At 35.4% G+C, this 16331-nt stretch overlaps 1 protein-coding gene across 1 annotated transcript; it reads left to right on the top strand.

Annotated features, from left to right (window-relative positions):
• The first annotated feature begins 5823 nt into the window (after positions 1–5823).
• On the top strand, positions 5824–10750 carry LOC107821148 (uncharacterized). Its single transcript, XM_016647557.2, has 3 exons — positions 5824–5961; positions 9862–10079; positions 10216–10750. Exons 2-3 carry the CDS (start codon positions 9888–9890, stop codon positions 10348–10350), a joined length of 327 nt encoding a protein of 108 aa, XP_016503043.1. The 5' UTR covers positions 5824–5961; positions 9862–9887; the 3' UTR covers positions 10351–10750.
• Positions 10751–16331: the final 5581 nt, after the last annotated feature.

Here is a 16331-nt window from a genome sequence, read left to right on the forward strand (position 1 = left end):
TTGTTGCTGTCCGACAAGTACAAAAACAGCAGCATTAGGACTCAAACCTTTCTTGATTTGCACTCTTTGATAATAGCTTGAAACTTGATCCCTGTGCACCTCCACTGCCCCTTCATTTGAAGTATATGAACAATGATCTGCTTCCTCCTCAGAAACACTCAGGTTGTCAAAATTAGTGTCTTCCTCGTGTTCACGTTGATCAGCCCATGTTTTGCGAGTAAGGAAAAATTCACTCGTCACATCTTGTTGTTCTTTGGAATCAAGCATTTTATTTGCATAGTTTGATTGAGATATTGCAGCCATACTTTTCTCTACCTATTGGTTATTTCCAGTAGATAAAAGTTGCTGCCCAGAATTGCCATCTCTCTCACCAAACGATTCCATTGACTGGGATGGAATGTCATGAACGGTGGTATTCAATGTAACCAATGGAGCATGGATCTTTGGAGTTGTGTTTATGAACATCGCTGCCTGAGCATCCTTTACCATCTTGGCCAGATCTGGATTGGATATCTTTAAAGTTGGTGAGGCTGCATTAGGTACTGCCCCTGCCTTTTGCTCGTCAACAGGAACAAGAGCAAGATCCTCGAAGTTTGATCGGGCATCTGCCTAGTGAATTGGACAGCCTAATTGTTGAAACTAAATCATGATCAACCTGTTGTATGTTCATCTCAACATCCCCCAATGTAGGTTCATTTAGCAAAACATCAAAAGAGTTAGAACACCTGAGGTTGTTTGCGTCTATAACCTGATTTGTGAGACCTGGAGAATTCTTTTTGTTAGGTGACATGTTTGATCGATTTACTACTGTGAAGTCACCACCCTTAGATTGTTGCACCCCTTTAGCACCTGACGTAAAAGCATCAGTTACTTGTGTACGAGCAGCAGCAGATTTCACTGTAGACGTGAGTACCTGCATAGAAGCTTCAACTGTCTCAGTTCCCTTCTTCATTGCACCTGTTATCTGCTGGTTATTAGTCGTCTCCTGTCCACAATTAATGAGCCCAGCACCTTCCTTAAAACCTGTTGCAGCTGCACTTCCCAAAACAACATCTTCAAGTTCCTGCTCCTCATTTTGCACTGCAGTAGCTATTAACTCAGCTGGTTTTTCAGTTAGATCAACTTGTGCAGCATTAGCTTTAATAACCCCAGCAGTACATCGATTACCAGTAGCATTCAATGCAACTTTAGCCTCCAATTGTGAACCTACAGAAACTGGTTGTTTTACAGCATTGTCAACTTGTCCTACTACTGCTGCTGCTGCATTATTCTTGGCAAAAATTGCTCGAACAGCTGCAGCTAAAGCACTGTCATCCATCAGACCATGTTCAAAAGCTGAACCCTTAGAACTTCCAGCTAAATCTCGATCAACCACAGTATTTTTTGCAGCTTTCAAGTCCTGAGCAACTCTAGTAAGGGCTTCAGCAACTGGGACAATTGCACTAGAAACAGGATTAAGCCCTGCATCATCAGAATCAACATTATCTCGATGTGTTGCTGCTATATGCCCTGCTGCATTAATTGCTTCTTTTGCTTATTCATGAGCCTTTTGATGTGTTCTGTCTTTTCCCACATCAACCAAGCTCCCTGACGATTTAGATAGCTGTAATGCATTTAAGAAATCCTTGGCATCCCCTTTCAATTTTTCAACCTTGCTCATCTCCTCAGCCAAGGCCAAAACTTCAGCAGACATTATACGTTCAGTAGCAATAGTCGTCTCAATCAAGTTTTCTTCCTGTTGCATATCATAATTCGACCTATTCCTTGTCATCAATGAACGACAATCTTCACCAACATGTCCTTGTCGTTTGCACACATTACAATATGATGGAAGATTGTCAAACACAAACTCCTGTAAATGCTCAATAACCTTACCAGATTTCTCATCAATGAATTGTAACATAATATTCTTGGGATGCTTATCAAAGAGATCAATAATTACCTTGACCCTCGCTGTGCTAGGTCTTGTCCTAGTTTGTGTGGCTTTATCTATAGCAATAGGTTTTTCCACGGCTGATGCAATTGATAGTAAAAACTTCTTTGCAAAAAGGTTCGTCGGCAAATCTGGAAACGACACCCATGCCACTGTTTTGATGTCTCCGCCTTAGGATCGTAATCTTGAGTCCATGGGAATGTACGATATTGATGTTGTTGACCTTTGTATTGTAGATAACCAACCTATTTTGAGACAATCGCTACAAAATCCTCATAAGCATCACATCGAATCAACAGTTGCCTAACTGCGAGCAAGCCAATCAAGCATCGACCCTTAATCCCAATTTGTGCTGGAATTATTTTACGAAGTTCCAGTAATTCTGGTGCACCATATGACAGCTTCATCACCACAGCTTGGTGGAGACCTTCTTCAACTGCATATTCCTCCAATTCCTTAACAGAAAATTGTATCATAAGTTGTCCATGAACATTTTGGACAGGTTTAAGGATCGTTTTAGTTACTGCCTGCAATTTTGCCGAGAATAGTGAAGCATAAGAATTTGTTTTAGAGCTGGGATCCATCTCTCCCACAGCATGAAGCTGGGGAGAGGCCTGCACATCCATGACTGAAGCTAACTCACCATTTCTGTACAAGAAAATAGAAGAAGCAGCGCTGAAATTCTGGAAAAACTTGGCGCTACAGTGACTCTCGATCTAAAATCAAGATTTGTTACAGATGGCTATGGATTTGAGGATGAAACCAACTGGGGATTGTTCGCAAAGAGAAGGGGGTTCTTTTGAGACCAATCTTGCGAACTTACCTTGCCGGACACCGGAGTTATGGGCCGTGAATAGTGACAACGGTACTATTCACAGAAAATCCTAGAGAGATGTTAGTGTCCCCCAATTATAGTGGACTTTTCTTACCTCACTAGTTGTACCTTCCCAACCTTCCTTTTTTTTTTTAGCAACACATTTGAGTAGCGGTAGGAACAAAATAAAAATATCGGGAAAGCATGCTAACGAAACGTTTTGATTGATTTTTCAAATAAAATATGGAAAAGGTCCAAATACCTCTTGAACTTTACGATAAGGTCTACAAATAACCCTAGTTAAAAGTTTGGCCCATTACCCACATTGTTATTACACTCTTGGCTCGGATACCCTTTTAATTCTAAATGGCTGTCACATTGGATAAGTTATCCACTCATAATTTGACATGTGGAATTTTAATTTACACCCAAATATTATAATTCACACCCAACCGGATCTAATTAACCTACTCATTACCCGTGACCCGACCCGTAAATTGGAAACCCCTTTCTTAAAAACACCCAAATTTTACTTCACTTATCAACTAGGGATAGCTCGAGTAATACAGTTGTAGTCTAGGAGGTAGTTGAGTCTTACGTTACTTTGTGTCATTGTGAGCCTAGTCCGGTAGGGTTTTGACTAAGATAGCTAGGGGTAATGTCGTTTCTTACTATTTTCTATTTTCGACGCAGGTTCCACTTACTAGTCATCGTTTTTGCTTTGCATTTTTTTTTCTATATTTTATGTTCCTATTTTTCCTATGATCTCCGTGATGAATCTAATATTCTCTTCTTTTGTTTTTTATTATCTTGAGCCGAGTGTCTTTTGGAAACAGCCTCTCAACCCCTTCGAGGTAGGGGTAAGGTCTACGTACACACTACCCTCCCCAGACCCCACTTGTAGGATTCTACTGGGCTGTTGTTATTGTTGTTGCTGTTGTTGTTGTTGTTGTTGTTGTTGTTGTTGTTGTTGTTGTTGTTGTTATCAACTAGGGATAACTCTTCGTTGATAAGTGAAGTAAAATTCGGGTGTTTTTAAGAAAGGAGTTTTTAATTTACGGGTCGGGTCACGAGTAATGGGTAGGTTAATTAGATCCGGTTGGGTGTGAATTAAAATATTTGGGTGTAAATTAAAATTCCACATGTCAAATTATGAGTGGATAACTTATTTACTGTGGCAGCCGTTTAGAATTAAGGGGGTATCCGAGCCAAGAGTATAACGGCAAGGTGGTTAATGGGCTAAACTTTTAACAAGGGTTATTTGTAAACCTTATCGTAAAGTTCATGGGGTATTTGGACCTTTTCCGAATAAAATAAGTTATCTGTTATCTCTAAATTGTATAGTTAATATGGCAGTTATGCTTTATGCACAAGAACGCTTATGCTCAAGCTTGTTGTTTGACAAATAAAAGTACTGTATTATCATATCTAATCCATGTTTACTAATCTTAATTTTTTACTCCATTTTGCTAAGAAACTAATGAAGTTCCTTACATATAGAGAGAAAATTTAACAAAATGACAAATTATTTTATTACTTCAAAATAATGTTTATACATGTTTATCCAAATTAAACATACAAAATATATTGAAAAATATGAAGAATTAACTTGTCCAACTGAAAATTTCGTTGTTCCTTCCTAAAATGCATGTTAGGAAATTACATTTATTTTTAGTTTGCGCAGTTTAATTGGAACTTTACTTTACAAAATTCACATCACAAGAACTTTTTTAAACACTAATAAATCTTCAATAACCGAATAAACATTGCCTAACCTTTTTTTTGAGAAAGAACAAGTTCAAGTAAATTATTAGCATGTTTGGCCAAGCTTCTAAAATCAGTTATTTTGAGAAGTGTTTTTTTTCTCAAAAGTACTTTTCAAAAAGTATTTTTGGTGATAAGCAGTTTGTGTTTGACTAATTAATTTGAAAAATACTTTTGAGCAGTAATTAGTGTTAGGCCAAGCTTTTAAAAACTGCTTCTACGTATATTTTTCTCAAAAGTGATTTTCCGAAAAAGTGATTTTGGAGAGAAGCTACTTTTTTCTGTTTGTGGTTTTTCTCAAAAAACACTTTTTCCCTTTTAAAAGCTTGGCCAAACACTTCATTTTTTGGGAAAAAATACTTTTAGCAAAAAAAATACTTTTGACCCAAAAAATAAGCTTGGCCAAACAAGCTATATATCTGTTCAAAAAGAATTTTTTCACAGAATAATTAACGAAATTATTTTTTAATATTTAATCAGCCCCAAATTCAAAAATTGGGTTGCCCAATAAATATTAAGCAAGCAAAGAGCAACCAAAAAGAGTCAAACAAAAACCTGTGAAGCTTGGAAGGCGGCAACATGGAGAGTCGACTTTCATCAAATGGGGCCCACCATTGTAGAGAATAACACGTATGTCCAAGGGTAAGAAAGATGGACCGGAAATTCCCAAGATACCCCTGATGACCCCAAGCTCCTCACTTCGTGGCTTCTATAATAGTAGTGATACTTCAAGAACGTATATGTAATATATATATATATATATATATATATATATATATATATATATATATATCAAATTATTAAAATTTTAATTCTTTCTATGTACATCAAGAGAGTAGGTTATGTTTAAATTAAAAATTTGGAATTGCATAAAATTAGGGGTGATTTGCACAAATAGGACATTTCGGTACCATTCTTGATTTTTTGACATAGAACTTTAAGTTTAACAAGTGTTGCCCCTAGTCCCTACCTTGCCCATAGACAACACTTTTGACTTTTGACCTTAAATGTATGTTCATTCATAAAGTGGGGGCATAAAAATCAAGACCAAAGTAATTGGGTGTAATTTCCTAAATTAGGTTACAGGAGTCCTAGTTCAGCCTGGGTCAAGATTCCTAACTTGACCAAAAAAGGGACAAGTTACATATTTGGCCGATCAATTAAAAATAATTATATTTGCTAATGCACCGATTATTATTTTTGGGAGTAACTATAATATGACACTAGTTTTACCAAAAAGGGTAACAAGATTTTTTTTGTTTCTTTCAATCCACAGAAGTTCTAAATTCTAACCCATTAATAATTGCAGCCCAATCCACAGCTTTTCTTTAAAAAAAAAAGAGCACAGCATAGGGCAAAGGCAAGTGTCTCAAACTCGGAAAACCTCAGCTCAGCCCATTGCTGGAAAAAAACCCCAGAGGAGCGGACTTCAGAGAGAGCATTCCGCACAGTAAGTTCTCAACTTTGATCTTCAACAAATTCTTGCTCGTATCATTGCCATTCCCTTTTTAGTACGAGAGCTTGAAAAATCTCTTTTTTCTTTTCTAAGTCCATTTCCAAAGTTCAATTGCATCTACTGATAATAATCTGTGTCTATGTCTATTTGTGCATCTTGTAATAGAATTTCTGTTTATGGTATTGGCAGGGGCGGATTTAGGGGGGGGCGAACACCCTTCGCCGAAAAATTACACTGTATATATAAGGCAAAATCTATTTTTTATCTCTATATATTAAGTTTTGAACACCCTTAACATAATCCAAAAGTGTAGTTTAGTGGTCAAGAGGGTTCAAAATCTACATAAGGTCTCATGGGTTCAATTCCCACTAGCTACAAAAAAAAAAAATTTGAACCCCCTTCGTGGAGATCCTGACTCCGCCACTGGGTATTGGGTATCTCTAAAATGGCTTATTTTGACAATTTTTGGACTGTAATTAGAATGGAAACCTATAATTCGTTAATGGATTTGTTCACCCTAAAAAACGGATAACAATTAAATTTATTAGTAGTTTTAAGGATACGCAGATTAATTCGATACAAACGATAAATTGCGTTAGATTAAACAGATAAAGGAGGTACTAAATTATCAAACTACTCGAGGAGGGTGATTCCGGACTTAGCAATAGCCTTAATGAAATATCCGCCCTCACAATGACCAAGCACTGATGAACAAGAATAAGAACTTTGAATAACATATAAAATAATAGTATGTTGCCTTGGTATGCGTGTTACAATGTCCTCCATGAATAATCAGACTCCCCTATATATAGTAGAGGAGTTTTACCCAAAGTACAATTCTATAAAAGGTAAAAATCTTTTGTTTAACTAATCACCGGTTCTCTGTCGATACGTGCCGAGATTCACGCCGTGATATCCGGCCGGTTGCGGATATCACGGCTTGCTGTTGGTCGTGCTCGATCGTCTGGTAATGCTCTCCAAGGCCTTTGGGGTTCGAACCGGACGGGGGGCTATGGCCCCGATATCCCCAAGGGTAAGCATTTCACCCGGACCCTGGATCGAGGGGCTCCTTGCCTCGATTCCGGTTCCTTGCCTTCACGTTTCTTGCTCTGTTTACTTCATCGGAAACCGAGGCATACCGTGAGCTTGGTTTTACCCGTGTACAGGGTTCCGTGCTGAATTTGATTTTCAGCTGCTTTCTAGATTTCATGTAAACGATGAACTATTTTACAAGAATAGAAAAAGTTCCTTTTGGGTAGAAAAAAGGCCCAACCCCATCCATTAGAGTCTTCAACTCACCTATACAGGATATGTGGAAGCAGGGAAAGTAAGAGAAGAGTTAATGAAGAATCTAAGGTTCTAAGGTAAGGAAATCAATAAGTTTATCATCTTCAAAAGTTGATTTTGGTTACGATTGGAAGTTGTTATTGATGTTTTTGAGTTGATGCTATTGTTTGGGTATGTACTCGTGTTGGACAGTAGTAATTTCGACGTGAGCTTACTTTCTGATTTACTTAGACAAGGTCTAACTGAACCAGAAAAAATAAAAGTGAGCTGGAGGAAAGGGACACCTAGATTGAGTGGGAATATTGGTTTAAAGTGATATTGGTTTGAAATAGTGGGAATATTGGTTTGAAATGAGCACATAGCAGAGCTTGACATTGTTCTACTTATAGCAAACTGTTTCTTCGAGATTATTGTTACATCTTCATTGAGTAATGTTAAGTTTTTTTTTCTTATGCGGTAATAGAGGAAAGAACATCTTATAGTTGTTTGCATTATTTAGATGCATTAAACTTGTGTCAAGCGATAACTTACTAGCCAACCATTTTTGTATTGAGAGAAACTTTTGCACACTTTCGAGAGAACTTCTTTTCTCCATTCTCTATTTGGTTAGTCGGTGTAAAAATGGGGGTTTTGGGGGGGGGGGGGGCGCTAGGAGTTGCTGAAGCTAAGGTAGGACTTCCTCACTCATAAGGTTCATACTTTTACTTTCCTGAAAGGCCCCAGTTTTGTTGAGTCTCAAGTGGTTACAAAGTTTGAACTCATTCAATTGACCTTGAAAGAGTGCCAACATATATGCTCATGTAGAGATAGATGGTATGCATAAATTTCTCAATATTGACTATTCTCTTTGCTGTTAGGGAAGCAATTTATTTGATTTGACTAGAGTAGATAGTCAGCATTTTTGAACTGTCATAGAAATGCCACAATAACTACTCTTCTCACAATAATATAAAGGACCGGAGTAAAAGCGTTTTGGGAAATGTGAGAAATCATCATTTGATGTGTCATGAAGTAAAGCTGAGATGGGTATTATCTTAGTGGATGAGAGGCAACTAAAAAGTGAAATCTGTGTCTGTACTTGAGAAAATGATGTTTACAACGACTTGTTCTTGAACATTTTTTAGTCAGATGAGAAAACTATTTATTACTAAGTCTATATTGTTTTTAAAAAACTTAAACAATCACTGTGTAAATCTCAAATAAAGAGGAGCAGAATTAAGTTTGTTATTGCCCTTCCGTGAGGCATTTAAATCTGAGATGGGGGAGTATAAAACATTGGCTTTTTTCAGAGTCGAAGTTCGAAAACCACCTTCACATATCTTAAATAAATGATATAAGAGTTAAAGTAATGCATCAGCATTTCTGAATAAAGAACCAATGCAGGATGAGAAAATATTATTCTCATAGAGATTAAAAAATTCGACAAATCCCAATGGTTTACACTTGATTATCCCATCATTGGTTCATAGCTCCAAAAGGCTCAGTGTTGGTGCATTATTTTATGCTTTCACATCTTTTATCTTGCCTTTGAATTTTCAAGTATGTGGTGATTATTATAAAATCTGGGTTTCAAAGTCAAATATTCTAGTTCAAGGGTCTCAAAGGTGCTCGTTTAGAATCCAGTTTTACGTCTCTCCACTTGGAACTTGCTGCATTTTTTTTTACAGATTCGTCCAAGTTATTTAACTATTTTGAGTTAGTCTACAATAGTCTAGATTTGGCTCGACTGGTTCATGTTTAAGAACTAGCAGCAGTTTTTCAAACCATGAATGCAGATTTCCTCTCATCTACTGCTGTAAGCATCCCTTCTACTTCTATCCAAAACACACAAAAAAACATTGAGTTCTCTTGTTTCCACAGTTTTCTTCTTTATTTGTTGTACATTGTTCAGGAAAGAGTAGTTTTGACTCTTTGAGTTGTCCAGTTCCCTGTTTCCTTTCACAATGAGTGTGTTGAGTTGTGTGAATCACTTCATATAAAAGACCAGCTAGTAAAGAATGGATACTTAATTTTAATATGTCTGCAATATGTTCCTCACGGACGGACTTGATTTTTTTCTTGGGTCAAGTATGTGCAATAATTTTGGGTAGTGGTGACACTCGAATCCAGCAGTTCTGCTTGCTCTGATGACATGTTGAACAGTGTGAATTGCCCAATCTAAAAGTTTTAAGTTGTTAGGGAGAGGATTCTTTTGATTACTATCTGTTTCCAATCATGGGGTGACCTCTTAGGGCTACTATACGGAAGGTCTTTTCAGAGGGGCAGAATTTCACCTAAGTACCATGCAATTCACATACTTCAATCTCCAAGCTATGAGTTTACTTGTGTTGATTGTGATGCAGTTTTCTCCCAATACGGAGAATTTTATTTCTCTGAGTGCCTCACTCTTTTTATAATATGCTGATTGTAAATTATATTACCAGTTTTTTTTCCTTTTCGTTTTCAGAATCATGCAATCTGATACATTTCCAATTTCCAGCTAACCTGTATCTTCCTGCTAAGATGCTCGTCGTCTTTTTTCTTTTAGGAACTCATCCCTGCAAATCTTACTCTTTTTAATTGACGTGCTTCTTTTGAATGAGAAGTTTCTTGTCTGTTCTGCTACAGGAAAGCAAGCGGTAAAGCAGGAAGAGATGAGTGCTTACAATGCTTTTAAAGCTTGTGCTCCAATCTCATGGAGCCCTAATCTATACATAACCCTTGTAAGGGGTATTCCAGGCACTAGGAGGCTCCATAGGCGTACCCTAGAAGCATTGCGTCTGCGGAAATGCAATCGGACTGTAATGCGGTGGAACACGCCTACTGTTAGGGGAATGCTTCAGCAGGTTTTGATAGTGTTTTGCTATCAATATGGACTAGTTTAATGATTTCTCTTGCCTTCAAATATCTAGTCTGGTACACACAACTTTCGTAGTTACCATGTGAAGATTAATATATTTGTATCTCTCCTTTTGATCTTAGGTGAAAAGGTTGGTTGTCATTGAGACAGAAGAGATGTACAAGGCACGTAAGGAGAAACTTTCTGATCACAAAGCTCTACGTCCTCCGTTGGTTGTAAACCATCATGCAGCCCCTGCAGCTGATTCAGTTCAGTAATTGTTGAAACTCTTTCCTGGTCAGTTTTAGTCAACTAAGATGATGTAGTGCACCCAAGTAATATGTTAGGAAATAGCATTTCACCTTTGTATACAGGATGTGATACAGTATTTGTGTGGTGGTTATTACTGTTTCGGCTATAACAGAATGCATGATGTCTCCGGAGTCTGAGCAATCTGCGGAATTGGTTAGGTTGTTACTGTCAAATGCAGAACTTGAAGAAAGATACTGGCTCTAGCCCGTTGATATGGGATCATGTAGCTTGCCTTATGTCTTGTTAGTTATAACAAAGTAAATCTATGATAGTGGATTTACTTTGTGTTTATGTCAACTTAGGAGCAACCTAAGATTTTTGGGGTTTCTGCGAGAATGCTAGCTTGATTTCTCTGCTTTCTTCCGCCATTTCCTTCCTTTTATCTTCTTCTTCCTCGTCTTCTCTTTTTACTTTGCTGCTATTTTAAACTGGTTGTCAGCGCGATTTCTTTGTCTTGGTTACAAAATTTGAGAGCTAATATTTGAAGTCTAATAAGCATTCTAGTTCTCATTTACAAAGCTTTGAGTGATGTATTCCTTCACAGTGATTTGGTTATTGCATCTTTTTGCTCTTCTATTTCCTTTTGTTCCTTTTGAAGTGGCTTGCATTTTACAGCTTGTTTGGATGGTTGTTACCATTGTGTCGTATCGTATTGTTACTTTAAATACAATGTTTGTTTTGATTGTTACTTAAATTTTATTGTATCGTATCGTTAAATCCGTCGTTACATAACGACGAAACGTGCCACTTTATGTAACGACTGATTTGGTGTGGTCACGTCGTTACATTGTCTTTTTCTCTCAATCTCACCCTTTATTATTATTAAATTATTTTATTTTATCATTTACCCTACTTTTTTATATAGTAATTTTACCTTGTATCATAATTTTTCTTTATAATATTGTAAGTTTATTCTTCATATTGCTGGTGCGTGATATCATAAAATGATGGCAAACGACACAATCTATCCAAACATTGTATTTATCAAACGATACAGTACGATATGATACATTATGAAACGATGCGTAACAACCATCCAAACAAGCTGTTCGTCGGCTGCTTTAAAAGAACATTAAATTTTAAAAGCTATACTGATACTGGTGTTTCTATTTTAAAAAATCAACCGATATCATAATAATTTCTTTGATTAAAAAGAAAGAAGACGTAATAGTTAATTTGGCTTAAAATATCTTTAGTCCGAAATTATGGGTGGCCAATACCGCTTCTGGACAAGTTGGTGCTTTGATTATTAAGGATTTTCTTAGAGAAGAAAAATGGGGTGAGGAATTGGAGGCTGAATTTTCCAGATGGTCATCTTAATTGTTTATCTTTGACCTATTGGTAAATAAAAATTATGAAATTGAAAAATAACATATTATTAAGAGTGTGTGGTAGCTCACTGATTACTTTTTTTTCTTCCCCATGGCACATTTTCAAAAGCCATTTTTCCACTACAAGGACATCTACAGAAGCTGTTTAATGAACATGGGTCTATTATTCTCAGATTTATTCTGTTTTTTTGTGTGACCCGATATTTACATATTAAATAGGGCTAACTGGGCAGATCTCAGAGCTTGCAAAGTTAAAATATGGCATTTTCTGTATCAGTAAGAAATATTAAGCTTCCTCTATAAATATTCTTTTCTTCATCTCCTAGATAATTAAGCAAGTGAAAATAATCAATAAGATTCAAGAATTCGATAGCGTTTCCTAATGTAGATACAGTTGTCACACAAGTTTGAAAAGTTAACTCCAAAATTCAAGGTTCGGAACTTACCACTTTAAGTTTTTCATTTTTGACACTTCTCTTCAAGAAGACATAATTTTCCTGAAGAGTTAAAAAATAAAAAATATCTTTAATCTGTGCAAGTTCCTGCTACTTGCTACGCATTCTGAACATATTTCCAAATTGGTTCTAGTAGTTTTGGAGTATTTGGCTCTATCGCTGTCAAAGTTGCGGTGAAGTAATAAATACTAGTACTATATCTTTAACCAAAGGTATTTATTTTGAGTCTTGAGAATAGAGTTGCCTTTGGTAGAAATTCCTTTAATCCCATGCTGAAACTTCGAAAATGGATTTTGCACACTGAATGAGAAATTTTAAAAAAGGAGTATTTGGTTCTATTAAAGCATCATTTGTGCTGCCTAAAGTTGTATACGGTAAAAATCATATCTCAGAAGACGACGGGTGAATTAGAAAGTAACGCGTGTCAATCACCAGTGATTCAACCATGTTCACACCGGAACAAACATGTGGTTGGATAAGATATTGACACCGGATACAAACTTGTAGCCGAATAAGAAGCAATTCAACATTGGTAGACCACACTCTCATAGCTCTAGTATAAATAGAGGCTTTTATTCTATTGTATAGAAAAGAAATATTGATAGCAAAAGACTAGTATTCTCTGTCTCATTCTTTTAAGCTTTATACAAGTGTACTTGAGGTTTTCCAAGTATAATTGATTCCGGTGGGAAAATTATGAAGCTCAGACTTTTCTTTTCCTTATATATTCTTATTTTATTTGCTTCTGTTCTTCATTATTTTATTTTATCAGATCAATTTAATCCACATATCTATAAATTACATTATAAATTTAACTATATTGTTTTTTCGGTAAACAAAAATTTCATGGAAGGGACATACAAGGAATAACGAACATGAGAAAGCGAGTAAAGATGGTTGGGACTTTAAAGAGAAAAAGAAGCTTCGTTGCTTGTGTCAGAATATTTGTCAAAAAAGTATGGTGAACGGTGAACGGCGGCGGAAGATTTTAGATCAAATTTGAAGGTAAAAAATGATTTTCACTCTAAATTATGTCATGTAAAGAGAGAATTTGTACCCGAAAAAACAAAACACGAGAAACCATGTACCAAGAATTAGTGATGACTTTCAACAAAGAACTACATAAGAAAGCATTCAAATTGTACCCTTAAAATTCAATAAATATAAGAGAAAACATTCAACTTAATCTTGTACTCTTTTGTTTTTATACTATTTACTGTACCTTTTAAAGTTTCAAGAAAAAATGATAATTTTTATATTTAAAAATAATTTAATTTTAATTTTCTTATATAATTTTAATAACATAGTTTTATAATCATAGAAATATCACAACATATTTTAATACAAGCTCCAAAAGTCTATTTAAAATAAAACGAAAGGAGTACATATTTATTTGAAAATTTCGGGTTCTAAAACCGCAAATTATGTCATGCATGTAAATAGAAAGAAAAAAAAAACAGAAAATTTCAAAGGTGTAACCACGCACTCCACCCACTTTGCCATGACCCATAACTTATCCACTACGCCACTTCTCAATCTTCCGTTTAACTGCTATTTCCCTACAATTTTGTATTTCCTTTTTTCACTTTTTCCCTCATTTAATTTTGAGAAATTTTTTTAAAGCACTATCTTTTAGTGGTAATTAGCTATCTATAGATATCAATTGCTATATTACGGATTGTAGATATGTTTTCTGTTGTTATAAGATATATTAGATGTATTTAAGCTAATGTATTCATGAATACAATAGCAAAAATAGGTGTGAATCAGGGAAGTCCAGCTAATCAGTTGTTGTATTCGAGTGTATTCGACTGTATTCATGACGTGAAACATGGGATTACAGCTGGACAAATTATTGTATTCAACTGTATTCACGTCGTGAAACAAGGGATTACACTGTTTTTAAACGGAAAGTGAATCAATTAACATAATAGACTCCTAATATAACTCAACAAACTCAATTACAATAGTTATAAAAAGATTCTCAACCGAAAAATACATCAGAAACATAGCAATCTTCAGAGAAATTATATAATACATCTGAATACATAAATTATATTAATTAAAAAAAACATATGAATACATTCATGGCATATAGCGAGACAGTAAATACAATAAAATACATAGAATATAGCGGGATACATTGAAATACAATGGAAAAAAATAGTGAATACAATGAAATACATGGAAATTGAATTATAATGAAAAAATAGACAATGAATACAATGAAATACATGAAAATACAGTGTGATACATTGAAATATATTAATAGAAAATCAAGTTGCTCAGCCCCAATAGGTCCCTGAATCCGATCCAATAAATTACCAATTGCCGCCTCAGAACCAATCCGATCAAATCAGAAACAATTTGGTCAAGGTATATTTGAAAGTAAGAGGCATTATCTAATCATGTTGTTGTGAGGTCTGCTGAAACCGATATTAAGGTATTGGGTAAATTCTATTTCATCCAATGTTTGGTGGCCAAAAGAGGACCGAATCCGAGAAGACATTGGATGGTAAATACTTTGTAACAATTCAAGATAGGGATTGGTACTGGAGAGCTTATCTACCAGAAGGGGAAGATAGGGATCATCCTACTTGTAATATATTTGGCCCGAGGGGTAGAAGCCTCGAAGGACTTAACTTTACAAAGAGTTTAGTCGTTGAACCATCAACGTTGTTTGTTTTTCTGATTTTAGAAGCAGAAAATGGTGGTGTGGCGGTGAGCATAATTGCGTCGGCGGGGAGGAGAAGAGAATAAAGAGAGAGGAAAGAGCGTGGGGAAGAGAATGACATATATCAAAGTAGAGAGAAAAAGAAAATAATTTAACTGAATAGCGTATTTAGTGGCTTAGATGTAGGAGGTAACCAAAATTAGATATATTGCTATAAACATTAAAAGGTATCTATAGAATATAATTTTTAAAATAATATTTATTTAAAATAAATAAGTTGTTTTTTTTTGCAGTTGTTAACCTTTGCTATAGGAGGTAAAAATCTCTTTAATTTTTTCCTTCAATAATCATCAAGGTGGGGGTGTGTGCACAAATAGCCACTTAGAGCACCTATTTTATTTTAAAGCCAGTGTTTTAAATGTCTTTAGTTTTTAGCCACTGGTTTAATAAACTTATACCTGACTGGACGAAAATACCCTTCTGCTATAACTTATACCTACGCTTTTATTAACGATCAGCAGCAGCAGCAGCGCACGTAACTAACTTCACTGTGATCGTCGAATTTCAAAGTATAGAATTACAGAAGCTTCCCTTCCGATTTCAAACTATAGAATTCAACTTTCTCATCCAAAAATCGACATAAATTTACAGTAAGTTATATTTTTGTGTGTTTCCATTGATTTTTATTTCGTTACTAGTAATTTGATGCTAGAAATTTGATTTTTTTTTTGAATTTATGGATTGATAAGGTTAAGGACATCGCGTCCTGTGATAATTCTATAAAAATTGAGCACATAATATTAAGGACATAGTGTCCTGATTTTTGCAAATTGAATTGAAAATGTTAAGGACACAATGTCCTTAACTTATTTGATGTTCTTTTGTATATTAAAGACATATTGTCATAGTTTTGCAAATTGTTTTGAAAAAGTTAAAGATACTTGGTCCTGAAGTTTGAGTTTCAAGTTGAAAAGTTAAGGACACTTGGTCCAGAAGTTTGAGTTTCAAGTTGAAAAGTTAAGGACACTTCGTCCTGAACTTTGACTTGCATGTTCAATAGTTAAGGACACTTGGTCCTTAACTTAGAGTTCCAAGGTAAAAAGTTAAGGACAGACAGTCCTTAACTTCAAGTTTCAAGTTCAAAAGTTAAGGACACTTGATCCTGAAGTTTGAGTTTCAAGTTGAAAAATTAAGGACAGTTGGTCCTGAACTTTAACTTACATGTTCAATAGTTAAGGACACTTGGTCCTTAACTTAGAGTTACAAATTAAAAAGTTAAGGACACTTCGTCCTGAACTTTGACTTGCATGTTCAATAGTTAAGGACACTTGGTCCTTAACTTAGAGTTCCAAGGTAAAAAGTTAAGGATAGACAGTCTTTAACTTCAAGTTTCAAGTTCAAAAGTTAAGGACACTTGGTCCTTAACTTTGAATTCCAAGTTCAAAAGTTAAGGACACTTGGTCCTGAACTTTTATTTCTAAGTTCAA

The sequence above is a fragment of the Nicotiana tabacum genome, chromosome 3, assembly GCF_000715075.1.
Source record: "Nicotiana tabacum cultivar K326 chromosome 3, ASM71507v2, whole genome shotgun sequence".
NCBI classification, from domain to species: Eukaryota; Viridiplantae; Streptophyta; class Magnoliopsida; order Solanales; family Solanaceae; genus Nicotiana; species Nicotiana tabacum.